Source organism: Pseudonaja textilis, chromosome 3 (genome assembly GCF_049901715.1).
Source record: "Pseudonaja textilis isolate UNSWEBS1 chromosome 3, rPseTex1.2, whole genome shotgun sequence".
NCBI classification, from domain to species: domain Eukaryota; kingdom Metazoa; phylum Chordata; class Lepidosauria; order Squamata; family Elapidae; genus Pseudonaja; species Pseudonaja textilis.
This window is the reverse complement of record NC_141992.1, coordinates 7,638,668-7,656,992: the sequence shown is the minus strand read 5'-3', so window position 1 is coordinate 7,656,992 and position 18,325 is coordinate 7,638,668. Positions and strand designations below refer to the sequence as shown.

At 46.0% G+C, this 18,325-nt stretch overlaps 1 protein-coding gene across 1 annotated transcript; it reads left to right on the top strand.

Moving 5' to 3' along the window:
- The first annotated feature begins 881 nt into the window (after nucleotides 1-881).
- On the top strand, nucleotides 882-15,948 carry PPDPF (pancreatic progenitor cell differentiation and proliferation factor). The gene is made up of 5 exons (XM_026697361.2): nucleotides 882-1,036; nucleotides 9,530-9,620; nucleotides 11,646-11,723; nucleotides 14,099-14,195; nucleotides 15,520-15,948. Exons 2-5 carry the CDS (start codon nucleotides 9,566-9,568, stop codon nucleotides 15,632-15,634), a joined length of 345 nt encoding a protein of 114 aa, XP_026553146.1. The 5' UTR covers nucleotides 882-1,036; nucleotides 9,530-9,565; the 3' UTR covers nucleotides 15,635-15,948.
- The last annotated feature ends 2,377 nt before the right edge of the window (nucleotides 15,949-18,325 follow it).

Sequence of the window (18,325 nt, the reverse complement as noted above, 5' to 3'; positions counted from 1 at the left end):
CCTTTAAACTAAATAAAAGGGGTTTTATTGGGACGAGGAGTCGGCTTCGTGCTTTTGGGAAGCCTAGAACAGAACAAGAGTACAAGTAGTCAACTAACGACCACAATTGAGCCCAAAATTTCTGTTAAGTGAGACATTTGCTAAATGGGTTTTGCCCCGTTTCATGACCTTTCTTGCCACGGTTGTTAAGTGAATCACCGCAGTTGTTAAGTTAGTAAAACCCGGTTGTGAAGTGAATCTGGCTTCCCCATTGACTTTGCTTGTCCGAAGGTCCCAAAAGGGGATTGCAAAGTGATTGGCCCAAAATCACCCATCCTGCTTTCTTGCCAAAGGGAGAACTAGAACTCCCCGTCTCCTGGTGATCCGGCCCAAAGTCACCCAGCTGGCTTTCATGCCTAAGGCGGGACTCAAGTCCCCCTCTTTCTGGCTGATCCACCTCACAAGGTTGTTGTTGTTGGGAAAGAGGAGGAGGAGGAGGAAGGAGCATTGGTATATTCTCTGCCTTGAGCACAGCAAGTAATTATAAAAGCAGGATCAAAATCTAATACCTAAATAAATAAAAAATAGAAAGAGCGCCTGTCAACATAGGGACCTCCAGGAGGGGGGAAGGAGGGGGCTCCGGTAGCTTCCCCGTTTCTTACAGGTCCTCCCTCGCCCCCAACTCGCCCCCGAAGGCGGCTTCTTACCTCCTCCAAGCCAAGACCGGGCTCCGTGGCTCACCGAGCGGCCGCAAGAGGGCGAGATCGGCCCGCGAAGCCGAGAAGCGCCGGTGGGGAGGCTCCCTCGCCGCCTCGTCGGAGAAGGGAGCGTGGCCTGAGCTGACGCAGGCACCCAGCCCGGGCTTTGCCTATATAAAGGCGACCGCGCCGCCCTCCGCCTTTAAACCATCATCGCCTGGGTGTTTTTCGTGGACGTGGAGACTCGCAGCAGCTCCTTCGCAAATGGGCTCGCCCGCCTAGCGGTTGCCTTCCTGAGCCAGGTCACCTGTGGTCTCAAGCCGTCGGGATTCTGCTGGGCGCAGCACTAAGACTTCAAGGTAAGGCGGGGGGGGGGCTTCTTTGCAAACTCTTGCCCCCGGTTTTGTGTCTTCGGTCCCTTCCTTCCACGTAAGGATTCCCACGTTGGGGTATATGTGACAGAGAAAGAGAGAGAGAGAGAACGCCTCTGTTTCTCGCGCGTGGAAGCCCCTAGCGCCTAAACGGCTTAACTTGCCCGGGAAAGCGCGAGGGGCTGCGTTCACACAACGTCCTAAACTCGACACGTGTCAAGCACGGGGATGTGTTGGAGAGGTGGGGTGAGGGATCGGACCCCACCCCCTAGATTGAAGGGCGGCTCGGAACCAGGGTTGGACTCGAAAAGGAGAGCGAAGGAAACGTGCCAGGCGAATCCTGGCACGCTTTGTGACACACACGCACACACAAGACACAAACCGGGAATCGTCAAGGCGCGGCCATGTTTTCGGACCTCTTCCGGTTGGGGTCCGTAGCTTTATAGTCCTATAAATGTTCCGGTTTGTAATGCGACTTCTGGGGAGTAGGATCCGTGAATTGGGGGGGTGGGGGGGAAAGGGTGCTTACTGGTGAGGAACGAGCATTACTCACGCCTAACTACTCCGGAGTCAATCTTAGCTCAGTTCGGTTTCTCCCGTTGCAAGCGCGTCTTTTGACAGTCCCAGCCGAAGTCCCGAGAACTTAAGCTTTGGAATTGGGCTCAAGACCCAGCTTTTACACCTTTAGGATCGGGATGCTACTACGGCTGGGGAGGGTGGTGGCGATAAGTAGCGGAAAGCGAAAATGATCGCGGGGGGTCCTACGTTTGAGCCTGCAAGGGGAGGCGAAGGGGGCGCCCGTTGGGTCGGTATGTTCTGTTTTGTTAGAAACTAAAATAAAAGAAACGTGTCGGTTTCGCTTAGCGGTGGTCGTTCCCAAGCCTGACCGGCGACACGTGTCCTGGTTTTTTTTTTTTCCTCACCGCTTTCGCGACCGTCCCTCCGGATCGGAAAAGAGGACGTGCGGCTTGAACGTTCTGAGCTTTCATCAAACGTTCCATTCCGGCCCTCCGCGTTCCATGCGGTGTCTCAACGTTCCATTCTGTGTCTCAGCGTTCCATTCTGTGTCTCAACGTTCCATTCGGGTTTCCGCTTTTCTCGGTAGCCGTCAAAAACCACTGAAACGGGGGGGGGGGTCTTTTGGGGGGCGGGAGGACCCGGGTGGAATATTTATCAAGGTTATTTTACCTCTCTAAAATCCGTTCGCCTTGAAGCGGCTGCTCGCCAGGATGGCAGCCTTGTTTACTCTCTGCCCCCGCCCCCACCCCATCATAATGTTAATAGTTAATCTGCGTTATATCGGAAAGAAGTATTTTTAGTTATTCTGACCAGCCGCCGGGTTTATTTGGCTGACGGCTGTCTGGTGGCCATATTGGCCCCAAATAGTGAAAAACCCGAGCAGTATAAAAGGACAAAAACAAGAACAAAAATGCTAACTCGCTTTTTTGAGTCTTACACTAATTCGGTTTTTTTTTTAAAAAAAAAAAACCCACCATGCGCGATTTCTTCTCCCAGTGCTTCCTGCGGCGCGCACGAAAAAACCACACATTCTGCTAAATGCAAAGGCTGTGTGCTTAAAAAACAAAAACAAAAAAAACCGAGCGGAGGCAGTTTCTTTAAAGTAAGCAGGCGGTAAGCCAGTTTATTCCGGTTTTTCAGATCGGAGGTTTCTCTTCCTTCAGTCAAACAAAAGGCACACACAAGAGAAGTGAAGCAAGAATCAGTTCAGCCTTCCCCTTCGAACTCAGCTGCATTTTAAATGACTCAAATTGGAAGGTTTATTATTCTTAAGACCCAAGTTCTCCTTTTCTGGTGGTAAATTGAGAGGGTGCTTCAATCCTCTGGGGATGTTTAGAGAGAAGGAGGACTAAGGGGGGAACATGACAGCAGTCTTCCAGGATTTGAGGGTCCGTCACAAAGAGGAAAGGGTCGACTTATTTTCCAAAGCAAAAGGCGGCAGGACAAGAAACAATGGATGGAAACTAATTAAGGAGAGAAGCAACTTAGAACTATGGAGAAATTTCCTGACAGTGAGAATAATGAACCAGTGGAAAAACTTGCTTCCAAAAACTGTGAATGCTCCAACACTGGAGGTTTCTAACAAGAGACTGGACAGTCACTTGTCTGAAATGGTATAAGGCTGTGTTGGCAAAACCTATGCCACGCGTGCCGGAAGTGGCACGCAGAGCCATTTCCCCCAGCACGCAAGAGGTCGCCTGGAAGAGCCCCACTGCACATGCATGCACCACCGCCCGACAGCTGGTTGTTGGGCATCTGGTACGCATGCACAGGGGGCGGAGGGGTGTGCAGGGATGCGCTGCGCGTGAGGGGAATCTCATGTGCATGCGCAGACGTGCGCCGTGCAAGAGAATCGCATGGGCAAAGACATGGTGCGTGAGGGAATTGCACGCATGCACAGACACATGGCACGTGAGGAAATCATGCGCAAAGGTGCGTGCGCAAGGAGGGAATTGCATGGGCAGATGCACGGGAGCCGAAAAAGGTTAGCCGCCACTGGTATAAGGTCCCCTGCTTGAGCAGGGTGGTTGGGCTAGAAGAGCAATTCTTTAAGGTAGCTTTGTCTTTGCAGGCGTACTGCAGTTGTAAAGTGAGTCATGGTCGTTAAATGAATCCGATGTCCCCCATTTACTTGTGAGAAACCAGCTGAGAAGGTCCCAAGTAGTGATCACAGAACCCCAGGATGCTGCAACTGTCATAGAACCATGCCGGTTGCCAAGTGCCTGAATTTTGAGACCATGGGAATGCTACGATGGTCATAAGTGCAAGGAAAAGTCATAAATTGCTTTTTTCAGTGCTGTTGTAACTTTAAAGGATTGCTAAACAAATGTTTGTAAGTCAAGGACTGCTTGTGTAGCTGCTGAGGTGACCAAAGGTGACCCATGGAATTCCTTCTTCCTTCTATCCAGTTGACCTGTTTTCCTCCTGCATTTCACCCTGTAATTGTACTTTACTCATACATAACCTATTGAGTAATTAGAGATTATTTTCCACTTTGCTGTTGTGGTTCGTCAGCAGCCGGTGCAGATGGTAGTGGAACCGGACAGAGGGAAAGAATGGGGACCAGTCAGGGAGTCTGGAGAGGACTCGGACGAGGGTCCTGCATCCGATGAAGACATGGGGCCAGGACCATCTGGGAGTGGGGTGCTGCTTTCAGAGTCTGGCAGCAGCGAGGCAGAGGAGCAAGGGGAGCCTGTTCCCAGTGCACGTGTGCACAGAGCTGCTAGAAGGCGAGAGCAGCTGAAGCAGAAGGGGCGACTTGGGAGTAAGGCTTGGAGGTGATTGCCCCTCCCATAAGGGATAAAAGTCAGACCTCAATGACGGAAAGCTTTGCAGGAAGCAAAGTAGTTCGATAGATTCCAAGTCCTCTTTGAAACTCTGGTTGGGTTGGTTTCTGTATAATTGGAGATTTCTGTTTTGGGCAGCATTCCACAGCACTGAAAGGCGTGTGCTTATCTTGGGGAACTGTTTAGTCCTGGCTGGGAATTAAAGCATTTCCCAGCGTTGCAATAAAATACGTTTTGTTTTGAAAACGAGTTTGTGTTTAAGTTCGTTTGACAAATCTGGGTCAGAACACAAATGTTTGTAAGTCAAGGACTGCCTATATAGCTGCCGAGGCTTCCAAAGGTGACCCACGGAATTCCTCCTTCCTAATATCCACTTGACCTGTTTTCTTCCTCCTCTCACCCTGTAATTGTACTTTACTCATACCTAACCTATTGAGTAACTAAAGATTATTTTCCATCTTGCAAACCAAGCGGCGTTCCCTTGTTTTTCAGGCCTAGTCAGCAGAGGTCAAGTAACCCTTGACTTACGACCGCAATAGAGCCCAACATTTTTGTTGCTAAGTGAGACAGTTATTAAGTGAATTTTGGCCACATGTTACAGCCTTTGTTGCCACAGTTGTTAAGTGGATCACTGCGTTTGTGGAGATAGTAGCACTATTGTTAAGGGAATCTGGTTTTTCTGTTGACTTTTTCCCAACCGTCGCAATATTCCCCCTGGTCACGTGATCAAAATTCGGCTGTTTGGCATCTGACTCATATGACGGTTACAGAGTTCTGTCATCATCTTCTGAGACCCTCAGACAAGCAGAGTCGATGGGGAGGGGCAGATTCACTTAACCATGTCACTAAAAACTGCAGTGATTCACTTAACAATTGTGGAAAGGAAGGTCGTAAATCAGGGCAAAGCTCACTTAACAAATGTCTCACTTAGTGTCAGAAACCAATTGTGGTCATAAGTTGAGGACTACCTGTAGAAGAAAAAAAAATTAACGGAATACAAAAGAATGTTTAACCCAAATTGATTTAAACCTGATTTTTATTTTTTTTATATTTATTTGCCCTCACCTTTTCCTTTAGAATGGACTTCCTAAACGGCACTAAAATGTCAAATATATCCTGAAAAGTGTCTGCTCCTCTATTAGAATTGGAGAACCAATTAAGTTGAACTGGTAGTGGTTAGTTTAATGTACTTTGTGGTTTGATTTAACGTAGATAATTAAGATATTGACACTTTGGGAAAAGTGCAGAGAAGAGCAACCGCGAAGATGATTTAAGGTCCTGGAGACTAAAACATAGGAAGAACGGTTGTAGGGTTTGGGTTTGGCTAGTCTAGAGAGAAGGACTGGGGTGACATGATAGTATTCCAGTATTTGAGGGGCTGCTACAAAGAAAGGAGGAGGGGATCAATTTATTCTCCAAAGCTCCAGAGGGCAGAACAAGAAACAACAGATGGAAACTAATCAAGGAGAGAAGCGACCTGAAACTAAGAAGAAACTTCCCAACAGTAGAGGTTTTAAAGAAGAGCCTAGACAACCACTAGTCTGAAATGGTATAGTATCTCCTTGCTTGAGCAGGGGGCTGGACTAGAAGACCTCCAAGATCCCTTCCAGCGTCTATTCTGATGGATTGTGATTTGCTAATCCAAGTTACAGAGAAGCACCCATCTTTAAGAGTGTGCGAAGGTCCCCTTGAAATCTGCCAGTGCAAACAAGAAAATGTGTCGACGCTTCCATCTTCAAAGAGGTGCTTGGGATTTACTCCCTCGTTTTAAGTGGAGTTAGTCAGAATTTTAGGCTGAGGTGGCATTGAATCCTAGCAACTCAGCAACAACTGAGTAGGCGTAGCATGGGGTTGCCAGCTACTGTGGGAATGATTCAGATCGCAGGATGACTCACAGCCTTTTATGTCTTAAGCCCTACTAAGTCACTCTGTCTAGAAAGGGGGAACCCCACCTAAATAATTAGAAGCCTGGCTTTTCCAAAATGTACATGTGTGTCTTGTCTGTGAGTGCGTGTTTACAGACTGAGTTGTTGTCTTTGTCAGTCACAGCAACTTTTAATGAGGGAAAAAAATGGCAAGATGGCTGACAATTTAACCGATATATATATAGATAGTCCTTGCTTAGTGGCCTCAAAGGGGTACTAAGACAACTGGGTTGTTAAGCAGAGCAGTCGCTAAGCACCACTGGGAGTGTGCTTTTGTTGTGGTTTGCCGGCAGCAGGTGTGGATGGCTGAGGTCTCGGAGAGCGAGGACTCAGATGAGGGGCCTGCGTGTGATGCAGGGATGAGGGCCAGGACCATCAGGGAATCGAGTGCTGCCTTTGGAGATTGTGGAGGCTGGCAGCAGCTGTGAGGAAGAGGCCCCGAGGAGCCTGGGCCAAAAGTTCGCGTGCGCACAGGGCTGCTCGAAGGAAAGAGCAGCTGCAGCAGCACAGGCGACTCGGGAGTAAGGCTGCAAGGTAACGGCCCCATCCTGAGAAGATAAAAGCCAGCTGAGAAACTGCAGTTCTTTGCAGGAGGCAAATAAGTTTGATACTGGAGCCTGGTGGACATTAGGAATATCTGAGTTTTAGAGTCTCTTTGATTTATTGTTTAGGAACTTTATCTGTTGTTCTTGGCAGCCTTGCAAAAAACTTGGCAAGGTCTCTTCCTTCTCAGAGCTAATTAGTGGGAGGCAGCCTTTTATCTGTGAAGAAACAGGATTCGTAAATGAAACCTTAAAAGATTGTGCTGCTATTTGGGTCTTGTGTTTGCTCTCCTGGAACCAGGTTTGGGTCAAAACAGCTTAGGTTTCGTTCGCTTTAAAGCAGGAATGTCCAACCTTGGCAACTTTAAGACTTGTGGACTTCATCTCCCAGAATTCCTCAGCCAGCTTTGCTGGCTGAGGAATTCTGGGAGTTGAAGTCCACAAGTCTTTAAGTTATAGTTGGACACCCTGCTTTAAAGAGCTGAAAAGCAGTGGTAGATACAAGGGTTGGTTTTCAAGTTGCTTTTTCCTCACTGTTGTGACTGAGAACAGTCGCTAAATGAGGATTGCCCGTAGCTGTAAAAACTAACTGAGCCTGATGCAGTGTTTGTCATTGAAGGAAGCGGCCTTTCCCTGAGCTCAACCACCCCAATAAATCCCAGTCTCCCCCCAATATATCCCAATATTTAAAAGTGTGCAAACAAAAAAAGAGAAGCAGTTGTATTAAAATTGGTGCTTGGGGTGTTTTGTAGTAGATAAAAAAAACCATTGTAGCCTTTCTACAAGCTAATTACAATCACAAATTGTTAACAGAGGGCTTTGAAGTTTATTGTTGATTAAACTGTTAACGATTATAGTAGCTGGATGTTATAACAGGTCAAATTGGGTTGCAAATAGATGTAGAAGTTTATAAACCTTAGACCTGTGAGAAAAGTATTATTCTTGCAATATATTTGTCAGTGCTCATCTAGGTGGGAGTAAGGCTGCTGTGTTTTTGTCTTTAGTCTTTTTAATCCACATTATTAAATGTCTACTTAGTTTTGCTTTGTCCTTGTAAAAATCTCCATTTCTCCTCCCTTTTGGAGTTTGCATTTTAATTTTCTGTATTAAAAAAATAAAAATTTGAACCGTGGAAGTAATTGTAGGATCAGAGACTTAAATATTGTAGTCCTCGACTTACAACTGATCGCTTAGGTACTGTTGAAGTTAGGACAGACCCCATTTTACAACCATGACACGGAAACAATGCAGTCATCGTAAATATGAATCCATCTGAATTTTGATCACAAGTGCGAAGGTCGTAAGTCTGAAAAACTCATAAGTCACTTTTTTAGTGCCTTTGTAACTACAAACAGTCACTAAACAAACTGTTGTAAGTCGAGGATTAGCTGTAAATCTTGTGGCCTACCAATAGAAACTTTTTCGTATCTGTCTCGAAGATAGAATAAGAGTTGGAAGGGACCTTGTAGGTCATCTAGTTCAACCCCCTGCCCAAGCAGGAGACCCTATCCCATTTCTGACTGATGGCAGTCCAGTCTCTTCTTAAAAGCTTCCAGTGATGAAGCTTCTACAACTTCTGAAGGCAACTTCTGTTCCATGGGTGGATTGTTCTCACTGTCAGCAAATTTCTCCTTATTTCCAGGTTGAATCTCTCTCTGTTCAGTTTCCATCCATTATTCCTTGTCTGGCCTTCGAGTTTTTTAGAAAATAATTTGACCCCTTCCTCCTCTCTGGGGCAGACCCTCAAATATTGGAACTGTCATGCCCGTGGTGCAGACTGACTCTGAGGGAGAGGAGGAACAGCTGACAGGGAGTGGAGGTGTGGCTCCGGAGGTTGTGAAGGAGGCTGGGGAAGGGCAGAGGCCGACTGGGCAGTCAGAAGAAGAACCGGGCCCATCCCCTCTTCATCCTAGGATATGCAGAGAGGAATGGAGAAGGAAACAAATTGGCTTACGAGAGAGGAAGTGGCCATGATCCCCCTCATTGGTTGCAGCTGGGGAGAAAAGTATATAAGAGAGACGGTTGAAACACAGCGTTGCCAGAAGCAAAGCGTGTTTTATTTTGGGCTGAAATTATCTTGGTTGGAGACCTTCCAACAGACCGTGCCTTGTTATCTCCTTGAAGTTGGTAATTACTTATTCTGGTCCGTTGTGGAAATTCCTTCATTGTAGTTTGTTTTGTTTTTTTATTTCACCTCTATCTGTTCATTAAGTTCGGATTGTATTGCTTTCTTTTGAAGACTATTTTTGAATAAGTTTAATCTCCAACTGAGAATTATTGAACAGTGGGGCCAAGTTGGAGGCATTAAAGAACATTTATTTACGTTTTGGATTTTATTACGTTTGTGTTACACTCCGGGTCATCACAGGACCACTGCTATCACAGTTCCCCTGGTCCTTCTTTTCATCAAACTAGACATTACCCAATTCCAGCAACCGTTCTTCGTATGTTTTAGTCTCCAGTCCCGTAATCATCCTGGTTGCTCTTCTCTGCACTTTTTCTAGAGTCTCAACATCTTTTTTTATAGGGTGGTGACCAAAAGTGGATGCAGTAGTCTAGGTGTGTGGTCTTACTAAGCCTTACTAAGTAGGTACTAGACATATCTCTGCCTTGGGAGAGAAGTGGAGGGAGTCCTAATTTGTTTTATGACTGTTTTTTCTACCTTCTGATAAGAGGCTTAATGTTTTGTTTTTTTCTTATGTGTCCCAGGATTTACAACTTGCGCAAGAAAGAAGACCAAGAAACATGGCAGCAATCCCGTCCAGTGGCTCCCTTGTGGCAACCCACGACTACTATCGAAGTAAGAGAAGAGAAAAAAAACCCATTGTTAGCCCTTGCCGATGGCAGGTCAAAGAAACTCAACAGGATTGGGACATGCTGGGCTTTTTCTACCTTGTTGACCTCAGAAGGGTGTACGGTACAGATCTGCACACCATGTCACATCAACATTGCTTGGACTAGATACCTCTGAAGTGGGGTGGGAAGAAGGGGGATTGTCCTACTATACCCACTCCCCACTTTGTAGGGAGTTCTAGACTCACCTAAGCATCCAGCTGGGTGACTTTGGGCCAATCACAAGGAGACTGGGGTGGGAGTTCTAGACTCACCTAAGCATCCAGCTGGGTGACTTTGGGCCAATCACAAGGAGACTGGGGTGGGAGTTCTAGACTCACCTAAGCATCCGGCTGGGTGACTTTGGGCCAATCGCTAGGAGACTGGGAGTTCTAGTCCTGCCCTATGCTTGAAAGCCAGCCGGGTGACTTTGAGCCAGTCTTCCTCTCTGCCTTAGGAAGGAAGCAATGGCAAACCACTTCTGAAATCTTGCCAAGAAAATTGCAGAACTTTGGTCAAATAGTTGTCACAACTCAGTGAAGGCACTAAAAACAACATCTCCAAAACAAGCTTCTTTCCTTACTTTGTTTACAAAGAAAGAAGTCATTCGTTTCCTAGTAATAAGTAATCCAACAAGTTTTGAAGCTGATCTCCATTTCGGCTGTTGAATCAGATTAATTTAAGACTCCGCTGGTCACATGAAAATCCTTCACCTCCTGTTCCCTGACCTGAAGGCTTATCGGAATGGGGGTTGCCTGAAACTCTGTCCAAGTTCTTGCAATCAATCCTTCACTGTTTATTTTTCTACCCTGGGTGGAGTTTTGGGACACAAAGGCACTAAGGTAAAGTTCATTGGTCTAGTGCGAAACTTGGCAGCGTGGGAGGTGCGCTGCATTGTTTGCAAAGGATTGTGTTGTGACCTTTGGAGCGTTTGTGTGGGAAGATGGGATATGCCAGTTGTGGCTAACCTTTTTGTGGGCTCCTGTGCCAAAAATTGTGTGGTCACTCATGTGCCAACATCCAGAAGGCAATGCGGCCCCCCCACGCCCCCTCCATATTTTCGGCCTCCCAGAGGCTTGAGGAAAGCCTCTGCAATCTGAAAAATAGACGCGTTTCGTCACTTCCGGTATTTCCAGAAATACAGGGAGTGATGAAACGGGATTATTTTTCAGGCAGCAGAGGCTTTCCTCAAGCCTCTGGGAGGCTGAAAAAGGCCTCAAGCAGGCTGAAAATCAGCTGTGAGGCGTATGCAGGCACAGTGGGGTAAGTTTGCCTGAGGTGCACGTGCCGGCACAAACGGCTCTGCGTGCCACCTGTGGCACACGTGCCATAGATTCGCCATCACCGGGATATGCTCTGAGTTATGGGGTTTTAAAGCTACAGGTTGTTAGTTTTGGAAAGGTTTTCTGGGTTTCTTCTTTCAACCCCAAACATCTCTCCATTGCAACCTTTTTGAAAAATGGTATTGATAATACACGTGATGCATTTCATTTAATCATTACGCAAGGTGAGCGTTTAAAGCAGAGGAATCTAACCTTGGCAACTTTGAGATTTGTGGACTTGGCTGGTGAATTCTGGGAGTTGAAGTCCACAGGTCTTAAAGTTGCCAAGATTGGACCTCCCTGGTGTAAGCAATTACAGTTTAAAGTCTTAGTGTGACCCCAATGAATGTCTGTGAAAAAGGCTTTGGATATTGTTTATTTCTAAGTACAGATAATCCTCAATTTACAACCACAGTTGAGACTGGACCTTCCGTCGCTAAGCAATGCAGTCAGTGAGTTGCATCTGGTTTTTTTAATTTCTTTGCCATGGTGGTTAAGTGAATCTGGCTTCTCCTGTTGGCTTTGCTTACTGGAAGTCCCTTGAGAGAAGAATAAAATGGGACAAAACTCATTTGCTTAGCAACAGAAATGTTGGGGTCAATGGTGGCTGTAATTTGAAGACTACCTGTAGCAATATTGTGGCTAATCTGGTGCTTGGTCTTCTCCTGCAGGACGGTTGGGTTCCACCTCCAGTAACAGCTCCTGTGGAAGTGCTGAGTACTCTGGAGAAGTCATCCCGCACCATCCAGGTCAGTATTTTATAGAAGGCCAAAATTCATTCTCGCTTTGAGTTGAAGGCCTTTGCAAATCCAAGTCCCTGATTTAATGTACTAAGACGACCGGAAGAATGTCAATGGAGAGGAATGTTTACTAAATGGGGGATAGAATTTTGCGCATAAATATGAGTGCAAATTGTGTGAATGTTGACTGGACTAAATCACCATGCAGTGCACTGGATCTGTCTTTTGGGGTCAAATCTCTCATTTCTTGAAATTTGTCTGTTAAATCCATAGTCCATTAAATCCATAGTCTGTTGAATCAACATGCTTGTTCTTCTCATATGACTAAAGGCTTTTAAATCCTTTTTATGAAGCTTTATGATGATTTATTGTCAGGAAATTGGCTTATGCTCTGGAGTGGGCCTTGGATTGGATTGGTTTGCACTCATGTTGTGCTATCAAGCATTGCATTGCGATTGCTTTTCTTGTAGTAGTCTCTTCTCAATTTTGGATTTGGGTGAGCTGAGACCTAGGAGTCCCACTTAAGCAGGACTAACTTAGTTTAAGTTGGTTGGATTCAGACTCGCTGAGAAAGTGGCTGAGATTTTCAGTAGCCAGTTCTAATCCAATGACTGTAAACTAGGTATTTGTAGTCTTTTTTGCTCTCTATAAGAGAGCTTTTTGGTATCTATAAAGTTCAGAGGTGAGCGCGTTGATTTCAGAACATTCTATGTTCTTAGCTATTTATTCTGATTTTGCTATGTAAGGTGCATGAACATCTAAGCGCACACTTTTTTGTGAAAAGACGGCTCCATGGAGAAAGGTTGAAGTATAACAGGAAATCCTCGACTTGTGACTGGTCACTTAGTTGACCATTCAAAGTTATGGTGGAGCCCCTGGTGTATCTATGATCTAAACCAGAGGTCTTCAAACTTGACAGCTTTAAGACTTGTGGACTTCAACTCCCAGAATTCCTTCTCCAGTCCTGTTAGCTCAGGAATTATGGGAGTTGAAGTCCATAAGACTTAAACTTGCCAAGTTTGAAGACCTTTGGACTATGGAGTCATAAAAAGAAAAAAATGTTGGCTGGCAGGTCATTTCCCATAGAAATAGGAGAATTTGTGGGGAAGTAAATCCACCTAATTTTTCTGCTTTCTTTGCACATCTTTAATTTGGTTCAGGTTGAAGAGGAAGGACATTCTAGCCAAATTCAAAGCAGATGCAAAATTGACTTCCTGCCATCTGGGTGCAACTGATGAGTTGGTCTCAGTCCTTCTTTGGCCAAAACATTACATCCATCAGCAATCTTATGGTGCTGACTCTTATGTTACCCCTTCCTTTTGCTAAAGAAGGAAATGGAAATGTCCTTGTGTGATTAACATTGATTGGCAGGAGAGTAAATAATTCAAAATACCTTCAGTTCTTTCACTTGGGGTTATCTAAGGGAAGAAGGGTGGATCTAAGAAAATTTGAGCATAAGCAAATAATCTTGTTGGCAGAGATTTTGCTGGCTGGCCTTCTCTAAATTGAACCGAAGCCCGACGTGCTGTAGAAATATTACATTCTGCACTCACCTCTTTTCCTCTTGCATGTTCACTCTAGTCAAAAAGAAGAGTCTAGAAAGATAGTCCTCACTTTGCAACCATAATAGAGTCCTCCAATAATGATTGTAAAGCCAGTTGTCACATGATCAGACCGGATTGTACGATCCTTTTTGTGGCAGTCCTTAAGCAAACCTCAGGTCATGAATTGTGAACCCTTTGTTCACGAACGGTCATCTTTACCAAAACCTAGAAATAAAAACTGGCTTCTGCTATGTAAATAAAGTCAAGTAAGGGCAAATGTGGCTGGTTTCTGAGTATCCAAAATACAGTCACAAAATTGCAGGCGGCTGTCCGGACTTTGGAACCGGGTTGTAAATACCTTTTGGCAGTCCGTTGTACGTTTGAACAGCTGTTAAGCAACCAGTCGTAAGTTGAGGACTACCTGCAATCTAGAACCAAAAAGACCCATTGTAAATCCATTCTTAGTGCAGGAAGTAGCACACTTTGAGTAATTTCGTGTCTCCGTCAAACCAGTGTATCCTACCAGGATGAGGTGGTAAGAACAGTAGGAGAACTTTCTGGGCCACCTTGAGTTTCTAAATTAGGGGTCTCCAACCATGGCAAATTTATGACTTGTGGACTTCAACTCCCAGAATTCCCCAGCCAACATGGCTGACTGAGGAATTCTGGGAGTTGAAGTCCACAAGTCTTAAAAGTTGACACTTGTTGGAGAGCCCTGTTCTAGAGGATCGGAAGGCTATAAATTAAATTAAATATTTGATAAGACAAAGTGGTCTCTAAGCTCAACCACTTTCCTGTTTCTAATAACTGGTTTTTGCTTCGTTTTGTCCTTCCTTGTAGGACTTCCCAAGTCTGATCCTGGACATTGGTGGGCTAGTTTTTTCTTTGGAAAACACACCCATCCAGTGATGACAACTGTGTCGGAATCTCCAGAGAAGTAAGTGAGCTGGGATTAGACCAGAGTTTGTCAACCTTGACAACTTTAAAAGGGGTGGCCTTCAACTCCCAGAATTCCCCAGTCCTCTGGTGGGATGGGCGTGGCTTGGAGGAGGGCTTTACAGGTAGTCCTTGACTTATAACCATTCATTTTGCAGTCATTTGAAATTACAAACGATGCTGAAAAAGGGTACAGTCCTCCCACTTACAACCTTTGTAACACCTCCTGAAGTTCACGTGATTGCAATTAGCTCGCATTTACGGCCAACTGTGCTGTCCTGTGTTTGAGCAATTATGATTTGCAACCATTTTTGATGGTTTCTAGCAAAAAAACCAAAAAAGTTCCATTCAGAAGAATGGTCTTGTGGTTTGTGCTTAACAACCACAGATTCGTTTAATGACCATGATGGTTTGCATAATGTTCATCATAAAATCATATGCGACCGCAATGACTTAATGACAGAAATTCCAGCCCCAATTGTGATAGTAAGTCAAGGACGACCTGGGTGGGATAATTTTAACGTGTGAGTGGGGTGAACATGTGTTGTGGCCTGTCAGCTGCTGGCCCCACCAGCAGCCAAATCAGAGGAGGAAGAGGAGGAGACATGGGGGTCAGGGTCAGCATCAGGGCAACCTGTGAGCTCCGAGTGGGAAGAGGGAATGGAGCTGGCAGAGAGAGAGAGAGACACGGAGGCAGAGCCTGGGCCGTCCATCAGCCCTCAGGTGGAGAGTCAACAGCCCCCCAGGTCTGGAGGTAGCTGATGAGGAAGTGGAGGAACAGCTGAGTTCAGTGCCTGACGCTCAGAGGAGAGGAGAGCAGTGGAATTCTATGAGCCGATCCTTGGGAAGGAAGAGCCACCGCTCCTAGCAAGGCCCCACCCTAGCTCTGGGGATAAAGGCAGGGGCGGAGATGAATAGGTGTGGCAGACAACTATTCACCTTCCAGCTGGATACACTTGTTAGCTTGTGAGAGAAACTTTGCCGGAATGCGAGGAGAGGAGAGCAGTGGAATTCTATGAGCCGATCCTTGGGAAGGAAGAGCCACCGCTCCTAGCAAGGCCCCACCCTAGCTCTGGGGATAAAAGGCAAGGGGCGGAGTTGAATAGGTGTGGCAGACAACTCTTCACCTTCCGGCCAGGTGGACTTGTTAGCCTGCAAGAGAAACTTTTTGCCATGGCATTCCTAATAAAGGAATCTTTTGAGTTCACGCCAGAGAATTTGTTGCGTTTCGAGAGCTGGGTCAGAACAACATGGCAGAATGGAGTTGTAACGTAAGCAGTACATATCTGAAAAGTAACATGCTCTTACCTGGGCTATTTTTACAGCTCAGGAACCTTCCAGGTAGCCAATGGCATGATCACCTGTGACCTGGCCCAGGAAGTCATGAGGAAGCGCCACGCCAGCGAACCCAGCAAGACCAGCCCGGCTCCCACCGCGTGAGGAAGGCCGGCGTTCAACAGCTGACGCTTCTGATTTGACCGCTAAGGGGCTACCGCCCATTTTCCACTCCCCTTCCCTGTAGACTAGTTTAGGCTGCTTCTGAGTACAATTAATTTAGACGTAGGGCTTTTATAAAAATGAAAATGACAACGATAAATATATATATATTCCACACGCACCATTCTTTTCTACTCTCTTGGGGATCAACACAACTACGTCTTTTTTTCCACACTGCCGCCTTGTTAAGGCATTTTTCTTTCGTTTTGTACTTGTTGGATGGGAACTAATAAATAAGATCTGAGCAGCCTTTTAAACTGCTAGCGTCTGTGGTGAATTCTTGTGAACTCGAGATTAAATCGTGGGGGGACAAATTTTTTTTTCCTCAACATTTGTCTGAACAGGTCACTGAGTCTTGGTTTCTATCGAAAGATACAAAGTGCATGAAAAGCAGCACCACAACAAGCCAAAGATGCTTGTTTTTATTGAATTTCGGTTTGTTTATTTTGGAGGCTGTTAATTCCCTGCTGGAGAAGAATTTGGACATCAAATAATGTCGTTCTGAGCCTGGAGTAAAAAAAAATCCTATTCATGAACCTAGGATCCCTTTCTGAACCGGGTGCCTCTAGATTGAATTAGCCATTTGAAAAGGGTTTTTTGCATGTATGTAAAAATAAGGTTTAAAACTAGACATGGAAAACTCAAATCAGCCACTTACGATGGAGAGCGGTGCTACTGCAACTTCTTAGTTCCCCTTGAGTTCTTGGTGACTTTCACTGCCAAAGATCATTGAAGGGAGAAGTCATGTGGTTTAGTAATTAAGGATTCGGGCTAGACACCAGGAGGTGGTGAGTTCTAGTCCTGCCATAGGCATGAGAGCCAACTGGGGGACTTTGGGCCAATCACCAGGAGATGGGAAGTTCTAGTCCTACCTTAGGCAGGAAAGCAGGCTGGGTGACTGTGGGCCAATCACCAGGAGACGGTGAGTTCTAGTCCTGCTTTAGGCATGAAATCTGGCTGGATGACACTGGGCCAATCACCAGGAGACCGTGAATTCTAGTCCCCTCTTAGGCATGAAAGCTGCCTGAGTGACTTTGGGCCAATCACCAAGAGACTGAGGTCTAGTCCTGCTTCAAGCATGAAATCTGGCTAGGTGACTGTGGGCCAATCACCAGGAGACTGGGAGTTCTAGTCCCCTCTTAGCCATGAAAACAGGCTGAGTGACTTTGGGCCAATCACCAAGAGACTGAGGTCTAGTCCTGCTTGAAGCATGAAAGCTGTCTGGGTAACTTTGGGCCAATCACCAGGAGACGGTGAGTTCTAGTCCTGCTTTAAGCATGAAATCTGGCTGAGTGACTTTGGGCCAATCACCAAGAGACTGAGGTCTAGTCCTGTCTTAGGCACAAAGCCAGCTGGGTGACTGAGTCAATCACCAGGTAACAAAGAGTTCTAGGCCCACTTTAGGCACTTGGCCAGCAGGGTGACTGGGCTAGTCTCTCTCACACACACACACCCCTCAGCCCAACCCAGCTCAAAGGTTTGGGGAGAAAATAGGAGGAAAGGATTAGGTATGTTTGCCACCTTGACTTATTTATAAAAATCAAGGCCAAGTAAGTGTCTTCTTGTGCCATATGCATCATCAGAAGTTGGTGATCCTATTTTTATCAACAGCCACATGAAAAATGCTGCTAAGTTTCCCACAAACCAGTCTCTTAGATTTTGAAGCCATGATGTTCTACCTGGACCTTGTTTGCCTTCAATAGTTTTGGGTTTATCATGCTTCTAGTGGACTGGGAGATTCTTAGCACCCCTGCCCCATTTAAGAGTGCCCAGCCTCGGGGCTGTGTTAGGCTTTGCCACCTGTAACATCATTTTCCTGGGAAATATATAGTCTACAACAGGGTTCTCCAACCTTGGCAACTTTAAGACTTGTGGACTTCAACTCCCAGAATTCCTCAGCCAGCTGGCTGAGGAATTCTGGGAGTTGAAGTCCACAAGTCTTCAAGTTGCCAAGGTTGGAGACCCCTGGTCTACAAGTCTTCCCTTTGCTTTCTATACCGCTGCACACACATTGTTCAAGTGGCTGCCACCACACAGTGTGCTAAACTTCTGATCAATGATGTGGTCTCTGTCTTCAGTTGATACCGATGAGCCAGCTGTCACTCACCAGTCCTCTTGGTCTATGGGAGGTATTTGATTCCCTCCAACTCACCATTACAGCATAAAAACCATACTTGGTAGGGGCCCCCAATCCGCCACCTGAGAACGCACTCTGTGTAAATATAAATAAATTAAACATGGATCATCTGTGAAGATCAGTGAGGGCCTCAGACTGTGCTGGTGGTTCTCCACAACCAGTTCCAGTCTGTTGACAGATGGGTTGAAGTCCTTCATGGAGCTCCTGGTTTGTAGATGCCTCAGGGCTTCACATTCTCATATTGTCTTGTTTACCATCGACATGAATCTGTTGGACAGGGTCATCCATCAAACACGGGGTCAAGTGCCATCGGTAGGATGATTCCTTGCTGTACGCTTTGACCACAGTTGCCGAGTGATACCATTGAGGTCTTGCATAAGCGCCTGGAGGCTGTTCAGGTCTGGATGAGGAGGAACAGGATTAAAATCAACTTTGATATAACCAATTGTGTGTGTGTTCCATGTTCCCCCACAACCTCAGACTCTGCGTCTTTCATT

Excerpts from the sequence above, each read along its gene's own strand:
- PPDPF (XM_026697361.2), top strand. The coding sequence starts at position 9,566 with ATGGCAGCAATCCCGTCCAGTGGCTCCCTTGTGGCAACCCACGACTAC. Across the intron at positions 9,621-11,645 it reads AACCCACGACTACTATCGAA|GACGGTTGGGTTCCACCTCC; the intron begins GTAAGAGAAGAG and ends CTTCTCCTGCAG. Across the intron at positions 11,724-14,098 it reads AGTCATCCCGCACCATCCAG|GACTTCCCAAGTCTGATCCT; the intron begins GTCAGTATTTTA and ends CCTTCCTTGTAG.